General features: G+C 38.6%; 2 protein-coding genes across 8 annotated transcripts in view; one reads left to right on the top strand and one right to left on the bottom strand.

The window, feature by feature from the left end:
- DIS3 (DIS3 exosome endoribonuclease and 3'-5' exoribonuclease) overlaps window positions 1-2549 on the bottom strand; it is a 29289-nt gene extending 26740 nt beyond the window's left edge. The window contains exons 1-2 of one of the 3 annotated variants that reach the window (XM_025924118.2): window positions 2249-2549; window positions 1907-1974 (exon numbers count right to left, since the gene is read on the bottom strand). In XM_025924118.2, coding sequence (XP_025779903.1) covers window positions 1907-1974; window positions 2249-2476 — 296 coding nt within the window. In that variant the 5' untranslated portion in view covers window positions 2477-2549. Of the gene's footprint in view, window positions 1-1485; window positions 1644-1906; window positions 1975-2248 lie in introns of those variants that run through there. The other 2 variants (XM_025924117.2, XM_086710625.1) reach the window with 2 other exon arrangements.
- Window positions 2550-2809: 260 nt separating this feature from the next.
- PIBF1 (progesterone immunomodulatory binding factor 1) overlaps window positions 2810-13264 on the top strand; it is a 214689-nt gene continuing 204234 nt past the window's right edge. For 3 of the 5 annotated variants that reach the window (XR_015252640.1, XM_086710681.1, XM_086710689.1), the window contains exons 1-4: window positions 2811-3010; window positions 4050-4345; window positions 8258-8358; window positions 11456-11654. Coding sequence is in view for 4 of the 5 variants with exons in the window: in XM_086710681.1 (XP_086566807.1) it covers window positions 4094-4345; window positions 8258-8358; window positions 11456-11654 (552 nt within the window). In the remaining variant the exon portion in view is untranslated. Of the gene's footprint in view, window positions 3011-4049; window positions 4346-8257; window positions 8359-11455; window positions 11655-13264 lie in introns of all 5 variants that reach the window. The other 2 variants (XM_086710673.1, XM_086710666.1) reach the window with 2 other exon arrangements.

Here is a 13264-nt window from a genome sequence, read left to right as displayed (position 1 = left end):
CTAAGAATAAGATGACTACAAGTGCTTTACCAATGATTTTTACAAGAATAATACCTAAATTGGCGCTATAAAAATAAAGAGAAGGAAAAAAAAAACAAGATGAAAACAGAGGGAGGCAAACCATAAGAAAATTTTAAATACAGAGAACAAACTGAGGGTTGCTGGAGGGGTGGGTTAAATGGTTGATGGGCATTAAGGAGAACATTTTTGGGGATGAGTGCTGGGTGTCATATGTAAGAGATGAACCACTGGGTTCTACTCCTGAAGCCAGGACTACACTGTGTGTTAACTAACTTGAATATAAATTTAAAAAAATAAATAAATAAGAGAAAATTGAGAAATTAAGTATTTTCAAATATGCATATTCCGATGAGATTTCATGACCAGAATTCTACCGTCTAATCTACTGAGGGTGATTTTGCTGCCCAGGAACATTTGACAATGTCTGGAAACATTCTGGGTTGTTACAACTCTGTGAATAGAGGGGGACTGGGGGTCACTACAGGCATGTAGAAGCACAAGATACTGCTAAACATCCTATGATGTAAAAGACAGCCTATTCACAATAATTATTCAGTCCAAAATGTCAACAGTGCTAAGGAAGGTTGAGAAGCCTTAATGTAGTAAAAGTATACTATACGTCAACCCAGATTATTTATGTAACAAAACAAATAACAATAAATGGGGGGGAGAAGTAGCAATTTATTTTCACACCCTTATGTTGAAAGGGTGTAAATCTGAAATACAACAAAGAAGTCTGTTTCTTAACCTTATCTTCTTCAATGTGATCAGTTATAAGGTATTAGTTTAACTTTTAAAAACCCATTAATAAATCTGCTTTATATTGTTAAACCTCTCTTTCATAAACTCTTACATTTTATCAATCTATGTTGACATCAAATAACACAGTATTCTAGGAACCTAGGAAAATCTCATCTTCTAAGATTCTTTGAAAAAAATTTTTTAATGTTTTTATTTTTGAGAGAGAGAAGAGACTGAGCGCGAGCCAGGGAGGGGCAGAGAGAGAGGGAGACACAGAATCCGAAGCAGGCTCCAGGCTCTGAGCTGTCAGCACAGAGCCCGATGCTGGGCTCGAACCCGCGGACCACGAGATCATGACCTGAGCCAAAGTCAGTCCTTAACCGACTGAACCACCCAGGCACCCCATCATCTTCCAAGATTCTTATTGCTCAACTCATGCTAAAACCAACTCAAAATGAAAACGTTTTGGAAACAAAAGTACTGACTGCAGCCTAGGAGTCCAGAGACCTTAGTTCTAGGTTTGAACTAATCAATGACTACATGACCTTAGTGAGGTCCACTGGGCATTATGTCTGTACAATTGTGTAACAATCAAATAACACTCCCGTAAGTATGAAACTTACCACATGTTTTCTGACAATGTCACGGTTACTGGCAGGAACTCTTCCCCAAATTTAGCCAATTGTATGGTTTTCTGGTAATTAACATAAAAATTTCCCCTACCTATGGTGCTCATTAGTGAACGTATAGAAATGCTTCTCCTGGTTATTAGTCACATCTCGGATTCGTTTATATACAGGAGCACTCCGATTTCTCACTTCTTGCAGAACCGTCTGCAGTACAATTACATTCCTGATAGCTGGGTCTTCAAGAACATCGATCTTAAAAGAATGAAAAAATAAGTAAAGTTAAACTTTCCTATGTTCACTGATAAGCTGTTTCTGCCAAACATAAAACTGTGTCGATTTAAAAAAACAAACACTAAATATACGTTAAACTAAGGAGCTATTTTGCTACAGAAAACCCTTCGGGTCTATTAGAGAATAGCACATATTAAACAGACTAAATACAAAACTTCGTAGAATTAAGACCGTTAATAAATAAATACGTTGGCCCACATGGTTTTTCATTCGTAGGCACTTACAAGCTGCCTGGGAGTCGCAGGCTGGAGGCCACAGAAGCCCAGGTCCCCGGCCTCCAGACTCTTAAAATCTAAGGCAGAAGAGACACCAGGAGTTAGAAAAATAACCTAAAATTCTTATGACTCCAAGAACTCAAAAAAAAAAAAAAAAACCCACACAAAAAACCCCCACAATACAAAGAAAAGAACCTTGGCCTGGGGGACAGGAGGCAAGGGTCTGCCTCTCCCTAAGTAGGTAATGTTTTTCCAAGACGCGCCTCCTTGGGCCTCAATTTCCCTATTCTGTCACACCCCCTTCTCCTGGTGATGCCGAAAAGACCCCGGATCTCCCGCCCTCGGACGCACCTGATGCAGCAGCACATTGGTGTCAGGAAGCAAGTAGTGCGGCCAGGGGCACAGGCTGCTCGCCGGATCCAGGGGCTGCGGCTCGAGGACCGGCCCCTCGTGGGCACCGCCGCACGCCGCGCACCCGGGCGCGCCGCAGCCGATGTCGTCCCGCAAGTAATGCTCGCGCACGATCTTCATCACGCCACCTGCCCGCGTCTTTTTTAAGAAAGTCTTGGACTTGAGCATCTTGCTGGCAGCGCAGAATCCCGACCCTTACCGCGCTCTTCCGGCGACGAGTAACAAGCAGAAGCCCTACCGCACGACTGTACTTTACCCCGAAGTTCACCCCTTCCCGCTCCAGGGTATTAGTAAATACCTCTCGCGGGAAAACGTCGAGGCTGACATTGGTTGGCTCTCTGAGGGCTGCGAGGATTGGGCAAAAACTAGAAGCTCGGGAGGATTGGCAGATCTCGGAGCCATTTCCATCACGATCTAGGCGGGACCTTCCTGTGGACCACAGCTCCCAGCATGCGTTGCTTCCCGCATCGGGGTGGAACCAGTCTGAGTTCCGGCGACTGTACGCTGCCGCTTCCTCCGTCCTCCTCGGGGCGCGGAAGTGGTTGTCTTGGTGACGGGTCCTAACGGTCTCCGACCTGAGATTCCTCGTTGAGGGGCTGCAACTTGAGCTTCTGTTCTGAGACGCTTTCAGGTCCTTGAAGCGGACGCGGTGGGTGGGTGGCTGGTCCAGCCTTCGACGTGGAGTAATTTGAAGCTTCCGAGGTAGCGCGCCGCTGGCCCGCCCTTTCCCGCGCGGGGTAGGGAATCCTAGGCTGCCAGGCTTGGTTTTTCTTCACTGTCGCACGTGTGGGCAGTCCCAGGCGCTGGTCCTTTGTAACCCAGATGCTGCCTCTCTCTGATTTCGCCTTTCTTTACCCTCTTTCCTTTGAAAGGAGGGGTGCCGTTTCCCCTCCATACATCTTTTTTTTCTGATCATTCAGTTTAGAAAAGCTGATATCTGTAGTACCGTAAATAACTTACTATGTCGTTTAGTATTAAAACACGAGAATTTCTAAAACCCTTGTGAAAGGGTAAGAAATTCGATTTAAAACACTTGAATTTTTCTTTTCTACACTCTTGTTTTTATTCTATCTGGAAGTCTATTAAAACGTATTTATTTCACTGTCTTCCCATTCTTTAAAAGTCTTCAGTGTTGCCTCATTGTGGAGTAAATTTCGGACACATTTTGACACTTGAGGATTCTCTGGAATCTCGATTATTAAGGTCGTATGTGTGTTTGTATATGAGAGGTGGGGCGAGTCCTACTCAAATTCAGAAAGACTTGGCCCCAGCCGAATGACCACTATCTTCTGATGTTGGGTATATTCGCCAACCTTAATTCCTGCATGTTTTTTTTTTTTTTTTTTCCTTTTACTACTCTAAATCCTACTTCTACATAACCTTCCACCGATCAACTCAGAAGTGGCTAATCTCATCTTGAATGCGTGCTCCTTTTATTGATAGTGTTCCTGGGTACTACACACTTATGGCTTTTATCCTTTACGTCCAAGATTTCTTTGTTTCCTCCAAGTAAGATTCCGGCCCCCAGGACCAGGGTTTTTTACTCATCAAGCGCAAATTCATAGTCAGGCTTAATGAGCTTAATGTTTGACTTGAGCCATAGTTTACTAATCTGTCCTAAACGAGGGGTCCTCCAGATTGTCTAATAATTACTTAGGCATTCTTAGTGTCTCTTTAGTATTCTTTATGCTTTCCATTAAGAATGTTTGAGTACATTTAAATAAATATTTTTAATCCTCAGAAAATTGAAATAGAACTGGAGAAGAAAACTGACCCATAAAAAAGATGTCTCGAAAAATTGCCAAGGCATCAAAAAAGGTGAACATCTCTAGCTCTCTGGAATCTGAAGATATTAGTCTAGAAACAACAATTCCTACAGACGATATTTCATCATCAGAAGAACGAGATGGGAAAATTAAAATCACCCAGCAACTAATTGAACGTAAAGAACTACTTCATAATATTCAGTTACTGAAAATAGAACTATCCCAGAAAAATATGATGATAGACAACTTAAAAGTGGATTATCTTACAAAGGTAAGATTTGGTGTAATTTTTGTTACCTGTGTGCTTTATTGTCTTCAAACTGCAGATAAATAAGAATTAAAATTATGCATATGTAATCTGAACTTGATATGCTTATTATTTCAAGAAGTAAGTTATATTTTCTTGCATAGTTAAAAAAAAAAAGACTTTCTGGAAGGAGAGAGGATGTGAATTATACTGCTGTGTACTGAACAAAAAGCCCTGAAGGAGGGGATGATTTGAAGTTGGGCAGGGATGAATTGCCTCTGTAAACTCAATTTTTTGAATCTAGCATGTGTGAGGTATATCTTTTTAGGTGTTTTTTCCAGCCAAGTTGTTTTCTGCTTCATTGCGAATTAACCCTGATGTAACTAGTTTGATAGGGACAATCAAGATCATAAGTAGGTTAGTGAGTCTGTATAGTCCTCTGTCCAGGGGATTTGGTTTCTTTGATATGTTTCTGTATGATAGGTAGTGTGTCTTAGAACCAAGTGGAATTTCAGTTACCATAGTGTTTAACAAGTGGTTTTTGCCAAATAAGAAGGGATGTCTTAGTCCTTGTTTTTTTTTTTTCCTCTTGTGTGTTTATTTATAGGTATGGAGTATTTTATGTAAGACCTGGTAAAATTGTCACTAGTTCTAAGAAATTTACAGTGATTTCAGAAAGATAGGAGACACTTCTTAATTCTTACTACTTCTGTCTCTGAGAAAAATCTTTTTTTTCCAACAGTAGATCCTCCACTTTTACTCTTGATCCCACCTCTTCCTACGCGCCCCCATTTTGTTGTTTCACTTACACTTTCTTTCCTGTTAAGTCAGCCTCCTATTTTAGCTCTTGCCAATTATACCAACATACTTCAGTATCTTGCCGCTAGAAAAAATTGTTGACCATCCCTCTCTAGGAAAATGAGGCGTCCTAAACCCCAACATCTTCATGAAGTAAAGAAGTAATTTAGGTACATTTTTTAACAACATTAATGGCTAACTTTTATTGAGTGCTTATTCTGTACCATACATTGTTCTATGAGATTTTCATGTGTTACCTCATTTAAACCTCACAACAACTCTGTGAGGTGTAAGTGCTTTTAGGAGGATCTTCCTTGCCCCTTAACATTAAATGAATCAATATGATAAATTAGCCCACTTCCTGATATTTGGTAAAAGCACACAATATTAGTTATTGTTGCTGTTGTCTACTAAAATAATATCCTCATTTTTCACCCATTTTATTTTCTATACTTCATATGTGTATTCATAGGAGCTACCTGACTTTTTTTGGTATCTGTCTCTTTTAATGGACTGTAAGATTCATGAGAACAGGGGTTTCTTTGTAGTCTTGTGTCTCATCATCTCCAGCACTTAAAACAGTTCCTGACACGTTGTAAGTATGCAACTGTTTCTTAAATGAGGGACTGAACTCCATTTCACTTTGGATAAAACAGAATCACAAGTGGTTAATAGCATATGAAGGCCATTTAGATGGAAGTGATGGAGCCAGGTAGGATTCAAACCAAGAGATCTAAAGCCCATACTCTTAGTGAATCTCCTAACATGTTCTTAGGTTGTCTGTATAGTCACCTACTTAGGTGACTTGGTCTAGACTAGGTCACTTGGTATTTTACCAGTGTGTCCAGTGGTTTTCTGTTACAATAGTTTCCTATTGTTGATTGTTTCCTGTTGTCTATCTGTTTCTGTCTGCCCTTGGGCAGATCCCTTAACTTTGTTATTCTCTTATTTTCTGTAAAATAAGAAAAATAGTAGTATTTACTTCATGGACTTGTTGGGAAGATTCAATTAATCAATGTACATAGCTCATGATACCTGCAGTAAAATAAGTAACTATAGCCGCTATACTTATTCAGCACTATATTATTTTTGTACCACGAAGTGCTTAGTACAGTTTTTATTGTTGTGGTTTTCTAGTTGGACCGCAAATGTAGAAAACCGGATTAGCATATTCCTGAGTTTATGTCACCTAATCATCACTGATCCTTGCCAAGGCCATTTATTTTTCTTCAATATTTACTTAATTTATTTTGAGTGAGCGAGAAAGAGCACATGCTCACGCAGGAGTGACAGAGAGGGAGAGAGAGAATCCCAAGCAGGGATTCATTCAGTCAGCACACTATCAGCACAGAGCCCGACATGGAGCTCCATCCCACGAACTGTGAGATCAGACCTGAGCCCAGCTCAGGAGTAGGATGCTTAACAGACTGAGTCACCCAGGCACCCCAAGGCCACTTTTTATTTTGTGTACTTTTTTTATTCCCATGGCTCATTTCCCTTCTCTATTCAACCGTTTTAATGGTTTTTTTTTAAAACATTTGTTCTTGAAAATGGGTATTTTTCTTATTTTTTTCCTTTACATAAATGTAAATTGCATGTTTTGCTTTAGAGTTTATCTCTTTCATAGTTTTTATTTTTTTTCCCAACTCAGTGCTGCTTTTGAAATCATAATTGTTACTATGGTATATCTAGTCTTCTGCTTCTAACTTCAACACAATTATCTCTGTGTGTGTCTACCAATCTATCCATCCACCACCACAGTGATAGGCACTTAGGATGCCGCCCAACTCTTTCCACCACATGCAACATGGCCTTCTATAGACATTTCTCTTCTGGACCTGTGTGACCATTTCTTTGGCATGTATACTCAGGAGTAGAATTTCTGGCTCACAGGGTATATGTAGACTTAATTAAACTGAGCGTACTGTCAAATTACTCTCCAGAATAGCTGCCTCCACTACATTACCATGCTCTTTTGTCCATGAGCAGTAGGGTTGTTTTGCTTAGAGACCCTTTGGGAGTAAGATGTTTGCTGTCAAATATATGGAAAAATACTATACGGTAGAAGAATTACACTTCTGTAATTCATCAAATCCAAGGCAACTTGATTGTAAAGCGGACCCTTACTTGTATCACTGAGATTAAGAACTGCCGAGTTAAATTGTTACGTGCTAGAGATTGTAAAATGCATTCCAGTTTCAGAGATGTAATTTGTGAAGAAGTTAGAGTCTGAAGGAACAGAATTTTTAGCCACTTATTTATTCTCTAAAGTTTACCAATACATTGAGCATTGGGGTTACGAGATGAACATCTCATTATTTAGCATTACAAAAAATTTCCCTCATCAGATTATCACTCCCTGATAATAGAAGTCACAGGAAAGGCAGGTTTCTGCTGACTATAAACCTGTTTTTGCTATTAACATTTAAACGGCCTGATTGAAGTTGCTGAGCTTCCTGTCATTGGAAGCATTCAAGTAATCCTGAAAGGTCAAATGTCATGATATAGGTATTTTTGCTGTGGAAAAAGGTTGGATCAGCTGTCCAGTGTTTTAGGGATTAAGTTCAGCTGTTAGTACCAGAGATTTAGAAAATGGTATCTGCCTAGACCAGAACTGTGGAAACAGTAGCTTACACAGGATAAGAATTTTGTTTCTCTGTTTTAACAGGAATCTGAAAATAGGTAGTTTAGGCTTGGTATGGTTATCCCTTGATATTGTTAGGAGCGCAGGTTCCTATTAACGTTTTTGCAGCTGTTTTAAGCATGTAGTTTTCACAGATGCCTGATCTACCTCCGGCACTGTATCCATGTTACAGGCAGAGATGAGAAGGGTAATAGGAAAATAGGCACATGCCAAAGGATTCAATTAAAGAGCTTTCCCAGAGGCTCAAGCCAGTGACCTCAATAAACCAGAACTAGAGGACAGCCTGGCAAAAAAAACTTTTATGTGGCAGCAGTTTAAACCACAGTTTCAAAACCATTTGTATGAACAGACTGTAATTTGTTGACACAACCATTGCAAAGGAACCTCTATTCATCTTTAGCCTTTTTTTTTTTTACGTTTAGTATTTTTCAAACATTTCTTAATGATAAATTTGAAAGTTGACCATGTAATTTACCTCTTTCTTTTTTATGAAGATTGAAGAATTAGAGGAGAAACTTAATGATGCTCGTCACCAGAAGCAGCTACTGACATTGAGATTAGACAATCAATTGACTTTTCAACAGAAGGATGCCAGGTAAGAAAGTTTTTAAAAAGCAGCAATACCTATTTAGCCGTTAAAAGTAATTTCATTACCTGTTCGTGCATGTGATTGCAAGCTAAAATAAAGAAAGAAATTTTAAGTCAGTAATGGTAAGAATTTTTACATCCAGGCCAACCAAAAAAAAGTAGGTTATTTGATATGATACAATACACAAAATACAAAAAGTCAAAATTCAACGTTCATTCAACAAACTGTGCTGATGTAAGTGAGCCGTAAATGACAATGGAAGTTCTGTAAACTCCGCACCACTTAATATGCTTTCTGGATTAACCTTTCTTCATTTTCTCTGTAAAACACACTAATTCTTGTGGCCCATTTAACTCTGCCAAGTTTAAATTATCTTCTGTTTTGCCTGCATACTTTCTCCCAGCTCAGTTGTGTACTTACTTACCAAGAGTCCATTGTGTTTACCATCAAATATGCCTATGATGGTTGTACTTACTACAGTTATATAATTTAATTAAGAATGATGTAACCAGTGAAAGATATGCTGTTTCTGTGTAAACTATAGGAATTCTTTGGGACAATTAATAAAAGTGAGTAATTTTAAAAAATAATCATCAAAGTAAATAAAAGCAAGACAGATTTAAAAGTTGGGAACAAAAATCAAATCCATAAAAAGCATCCTCTCAGATTTCTTACCAAGTGTCTTTTAAGGTAAAGAAATTGAACTCGACAGGGGCGCCAGGGTGGCTCAGTCGGTTGAACGTCCGACTTCGGCTCAGGTCATGATCTCGTGGTCTGTGAGTTCGAGCCCCGCGTCGGGCTCTGTGCGGACAGCTCAGAGCCTGGAGCCTGCTTCGGATTCTGTGTCTCCCTCTGTCTCTGCCCCTCCCCGCTCATGCTGTCTCTCTGTCTGTCAAAAATAAATAAACATTAAAAAAAAAAATTTAAAGAAATTGAATTTGGCAATCATGAACAATGATTTTCACAAAAACAAAGCATACCTTTATATTTAAAAAAATCTGAAGCCTATGTAGAAAGTTTGGCGAGTAAATGCTGTTTTCTGTGTTTTAACTAGAAGTGAATGTGTAGGGGCGCCTGGCTGGCTCAGTCATAAGAGCGTGTGACTCTTGATCTCAGGGTTGTGAGTTTGAGCCTCACATTGGGTGTAGAGATTATTTAAATAAATAAAATTAAAAAAAAAGAAGTAACTGTATAAAGTACTTTTCTTTCTTTAAGATTTCATTATTGGGGTGCCTGGGTAGCTCAGTCAGTTAAGCATCTGACTTCAGCTCAGGTCATGATCTCAAAGTTTTTGAATTTGAGCCCCGTGTCAGGCTCTGGGCTGACACCTCAGAGCCTGGAGCTTGCTTTGGATTCTGTGTCTCCCTCTCTGTCTGCCCCTTCCCTGCTTTCTCGCTCTCTCTCTCTCTGTCTCTCAAAAATAAATAAACATTAAAAAAAATTAAAAGATTTCATTAACTGATACTTTTAAAAATTATCTGACCAGTTACTAGGCAGTATCACGTTAGATCAGTGGTTCTGAAACTTTGGTATGCATCAGAACTGTGTAGAGAGCTTGTTAGGAAGGACTGTTAGTCCCCACCCTCTGATGTTCTAATTTGAGTGAGCCCTGAGAACCTGTATTTCTATCATGTTCTTGGGTGATACTGATGCTGTAGGTCTGGGGACAATACGTTGGGAACCACTGCATTCAATGTTAGGGCTTCTACTCAAATTCTTGAGGCATTTTTCAGATTAAATGATGCTGAGAGGGCAATTGAGAGGCTGCTGCAATAATCCTCTTGATAGCTGATGTTGGTAAAAAGTGGTTGGATTTTTAATGTATTTTGAAGGTAGAGCTGATAGGATGTCCTAATGAATTACATGTGGTTAAGAGAAAAATAAGGAGTCAAGGATTGTGCCAGTATTTTGGTTTGAATAAATGAAGGGTGGAATTGCTGTCAACTAAGATGGGGAAACCACAGTGGAATAGGTTTGTGAGCAAAGAGCAGGAGTTCAGTTTAGGACATGTTCGGTTAGCGTTGTCTTATTAGAAGTCCATGTGTAGGTAAATAGAAGAGTTTGGTCTAGAGCTATATATCTGGAAGTCATTAGGATATGGACGGTAACATTTAAGTCATAAGACTAGATGAATTCCTCAAGATAGTGAATATAGACAGAGAAGAGGGCCAAATACTCCAAACATGAAGACAAACCAGAAAAGGAGAAGGAGCAAATACCAGAGAAAAATGACAAAAGTAAAGTGACTTGAAAGCCAGGCGAAGAGAGTGTGTATAAAGGAAGGAGAGAGCAGTGTGTCAAATAATCATTAGGTCATAGGTGAAAAGAACTGGGAATTGATCATTAGCAATCTGGATGTCATTAGTGACCTTGAGATTTCCGTAGGAAGGATGAAAACCTAATTGGCATGGGTTTAAAAAGAAGGGCGTCAGAGACAGTGAGTATAGACAACTTGTGAGCAGTTTTGCTCCATGGAAGTCCAAACAAAGGCAGTGAAATGGGGTCTCAATTCATTTTTTGGGGGGATAGGAGTAATAATAACAGCATGTGTGTATATTGATGGGTGTGATACAGTAGGAAGGGGAAAGAATCAATTGTCCCTTCCTACTCAAAACCTTTGGAATAGGCAACTAACGATAGCAATGTTTTCTACATGTGTTCTTTGAGAATGATTATGTACAGATTACTGTTTTCATTGGTTCATGGGTTGATGAATACTTTATGGTGGTTCAGCGTTGCCATCTTTAAGAGGTATACCTTAGAATACCTAGAGAAAAAGAAATGAAAATTATTTTATTGAGTAGGGTCCAAGACAGATGTATAAAACTAAAACTTTAAGCAGAGTAAATGTATAATTTGATTTTGAAAATTATTTTTTAAGAATATCAATTTTCTATTTAACAATTTATGTGGCCACACATTTAGTAATGAGTATAGAATTGTCTTCATGTTTAACTAGTGAAGTAAATAAGCATTTAGCTGGAGCTGAAAATACTACAGAGCTTCTCATTTCCTAATTTTATGTTACTATAAAAAGGTATCTTTGAGAAAATTAAATCTCAAAGATTTTTTTAAGCTTGCCATAAACTCTTTCCTAATTTAGAAAATATCAAGAACTAATGAAACAAGAAATGGAAACGATTTTATTGAGACAGAAACAATTAGAAGAGACAAATACTCAGCTAAGGGAGAAGGCGGGAGATATTCGTCGAAATCTGCGTGACTTTGAGTTGACAGAGGAGCAATATATGAAACTAAAAGGTTTTCCTGAAGATCAGCTTTCTATTCCTGAATACGTATCTGTAAGTGTGTTGTATCACTTTTTTTAAAAAACACTGCATGTATTTAAAAAAAAATTTTTTTAATGTTTATTTATTTTTGAGAGAGAGACAGAGCGTGAGCAGTGGAGGCGCAGAGAGAGAGGGAGACACTGAACTGGAAGCAGGCTCCAGGCTCCAACTGTCATCTCTGTGCTCTGTGCTTGTGGATCTCAAACTCAAGAACTATGAGATCATCACCTGAGCCGAAGTGGGAGACTTAACCGACTGAGCCACCCGGGCGCCCCCCAAAAATACTGCATATATTTTCAAATTAAAATATGCCATTTATGTAATAGCCATAACCTTCGAAGTACCAATTAATAATTTTATTATTTTATGGCCCTGCTCTGAAAATGGTGAATGATGTTCAGATCACCAAATTTTAAAGGGTCCTGACCATTGACCTCCAAGGTCAAGAATAAATAGGGCTATGAAGTTAATAGCTGCATAGTCCATGGAAATGAGTCATTTTATCATAAACTGGTAGTTTATAATGTTCTCAAAATGCAAAATTATAGAGATAACAGATTAGTGGTTGCCAGGGGGTAGGGATAGTTCAGGATCTCTTGCAGTGTTGGTTACACAAATCTACACATAGGATTCATCTATGGCAGTAGTCTCAAATTTTTTAATGTCAGTATCCCTTTACACTCTCAAAATTACTGAAGACCCCAAGGAGCTTTTGTTTATACGGGTTATATCTATTAGTGTTTACCATAGTGGAAATTAACCTGAGACATTTTCAAAACACAGGAATACATAAGCGCATATTCCATTAGCCTTAAAGGCGATGATCTCATCACACATTAGATAGCCACTGGCAAACATCACTGAACAAGCATAAGAGAACAAGAGTAAAACAGGCAAAAAAAAAAAATCTTAGTATAACCAGAAAAATAGTTTTCATCTTTCATTCATCTTTCATCAATTCCCTGAAAGGATCTCAAGTGGCAGAGTGGTTACCAGGGGCTCCTAAACCACACATCGAAAACTTCTGGTTTGTGATCTATACATGTTATTTCACCCTTAGAGGCTTGAACTTTTTCATATGTAAAAGGGTTTGTAATATTAATAGTGCCTTTCTGTTGAGGTCATTGTGAAGATTCACTGTGAATATGTATGTAAAATGCTTAGCACTGTGCTTAGAACGTAGTATCATTTTTGCAGGAGTAGTGATTGCTACCCTTGGTTCTCATTTGCATAAGGTTTCCAGATTAATGATTTCTTCTAAAAAGAAGTGTTACTTTTCTGTCCATCTTTTAATTTATATAGCTCAAATAAATTTTTTTTCTGTCCAAAGTGTACTAAGACAGATGTCTCAAGTGCTGTCGTTGAGGCTTTTTCCATATTAAGTATCAAGTATCCCACTGATAGCAGTTACACATAATTTTGTTCCCTGGTTTGTTAATGTTCTTTGTTATCTTTTGTTTTCACAGACATTTCACAGTATTATCTTAACTAGTTAGTTATACACAGATTCATTGTGTTGAGGACTAACCTTAGGACTTGCCTCTTGCCAGATGTGGTACTCTTGCAATACAGCAATATAGTAAGGAATTTCAGATTGCATGCCTATATAATAAATAGGCATA

This window comes from Puma concolor, chromosome A1, assembly GCF_028749965.1.
Source record: "Puma concolor isolate L17-30 chromosome A1, mPumCon1.1.hap2, whole genome shotgun sequence".
NCBI lineage: Eukaryota > Metazoa > Chordata > Mammalia > Carnivora > Felidae > Puma > Puma concolor.
This window is presented reverse-complemented; position numbering and strand designations above follow the sequence as displayed.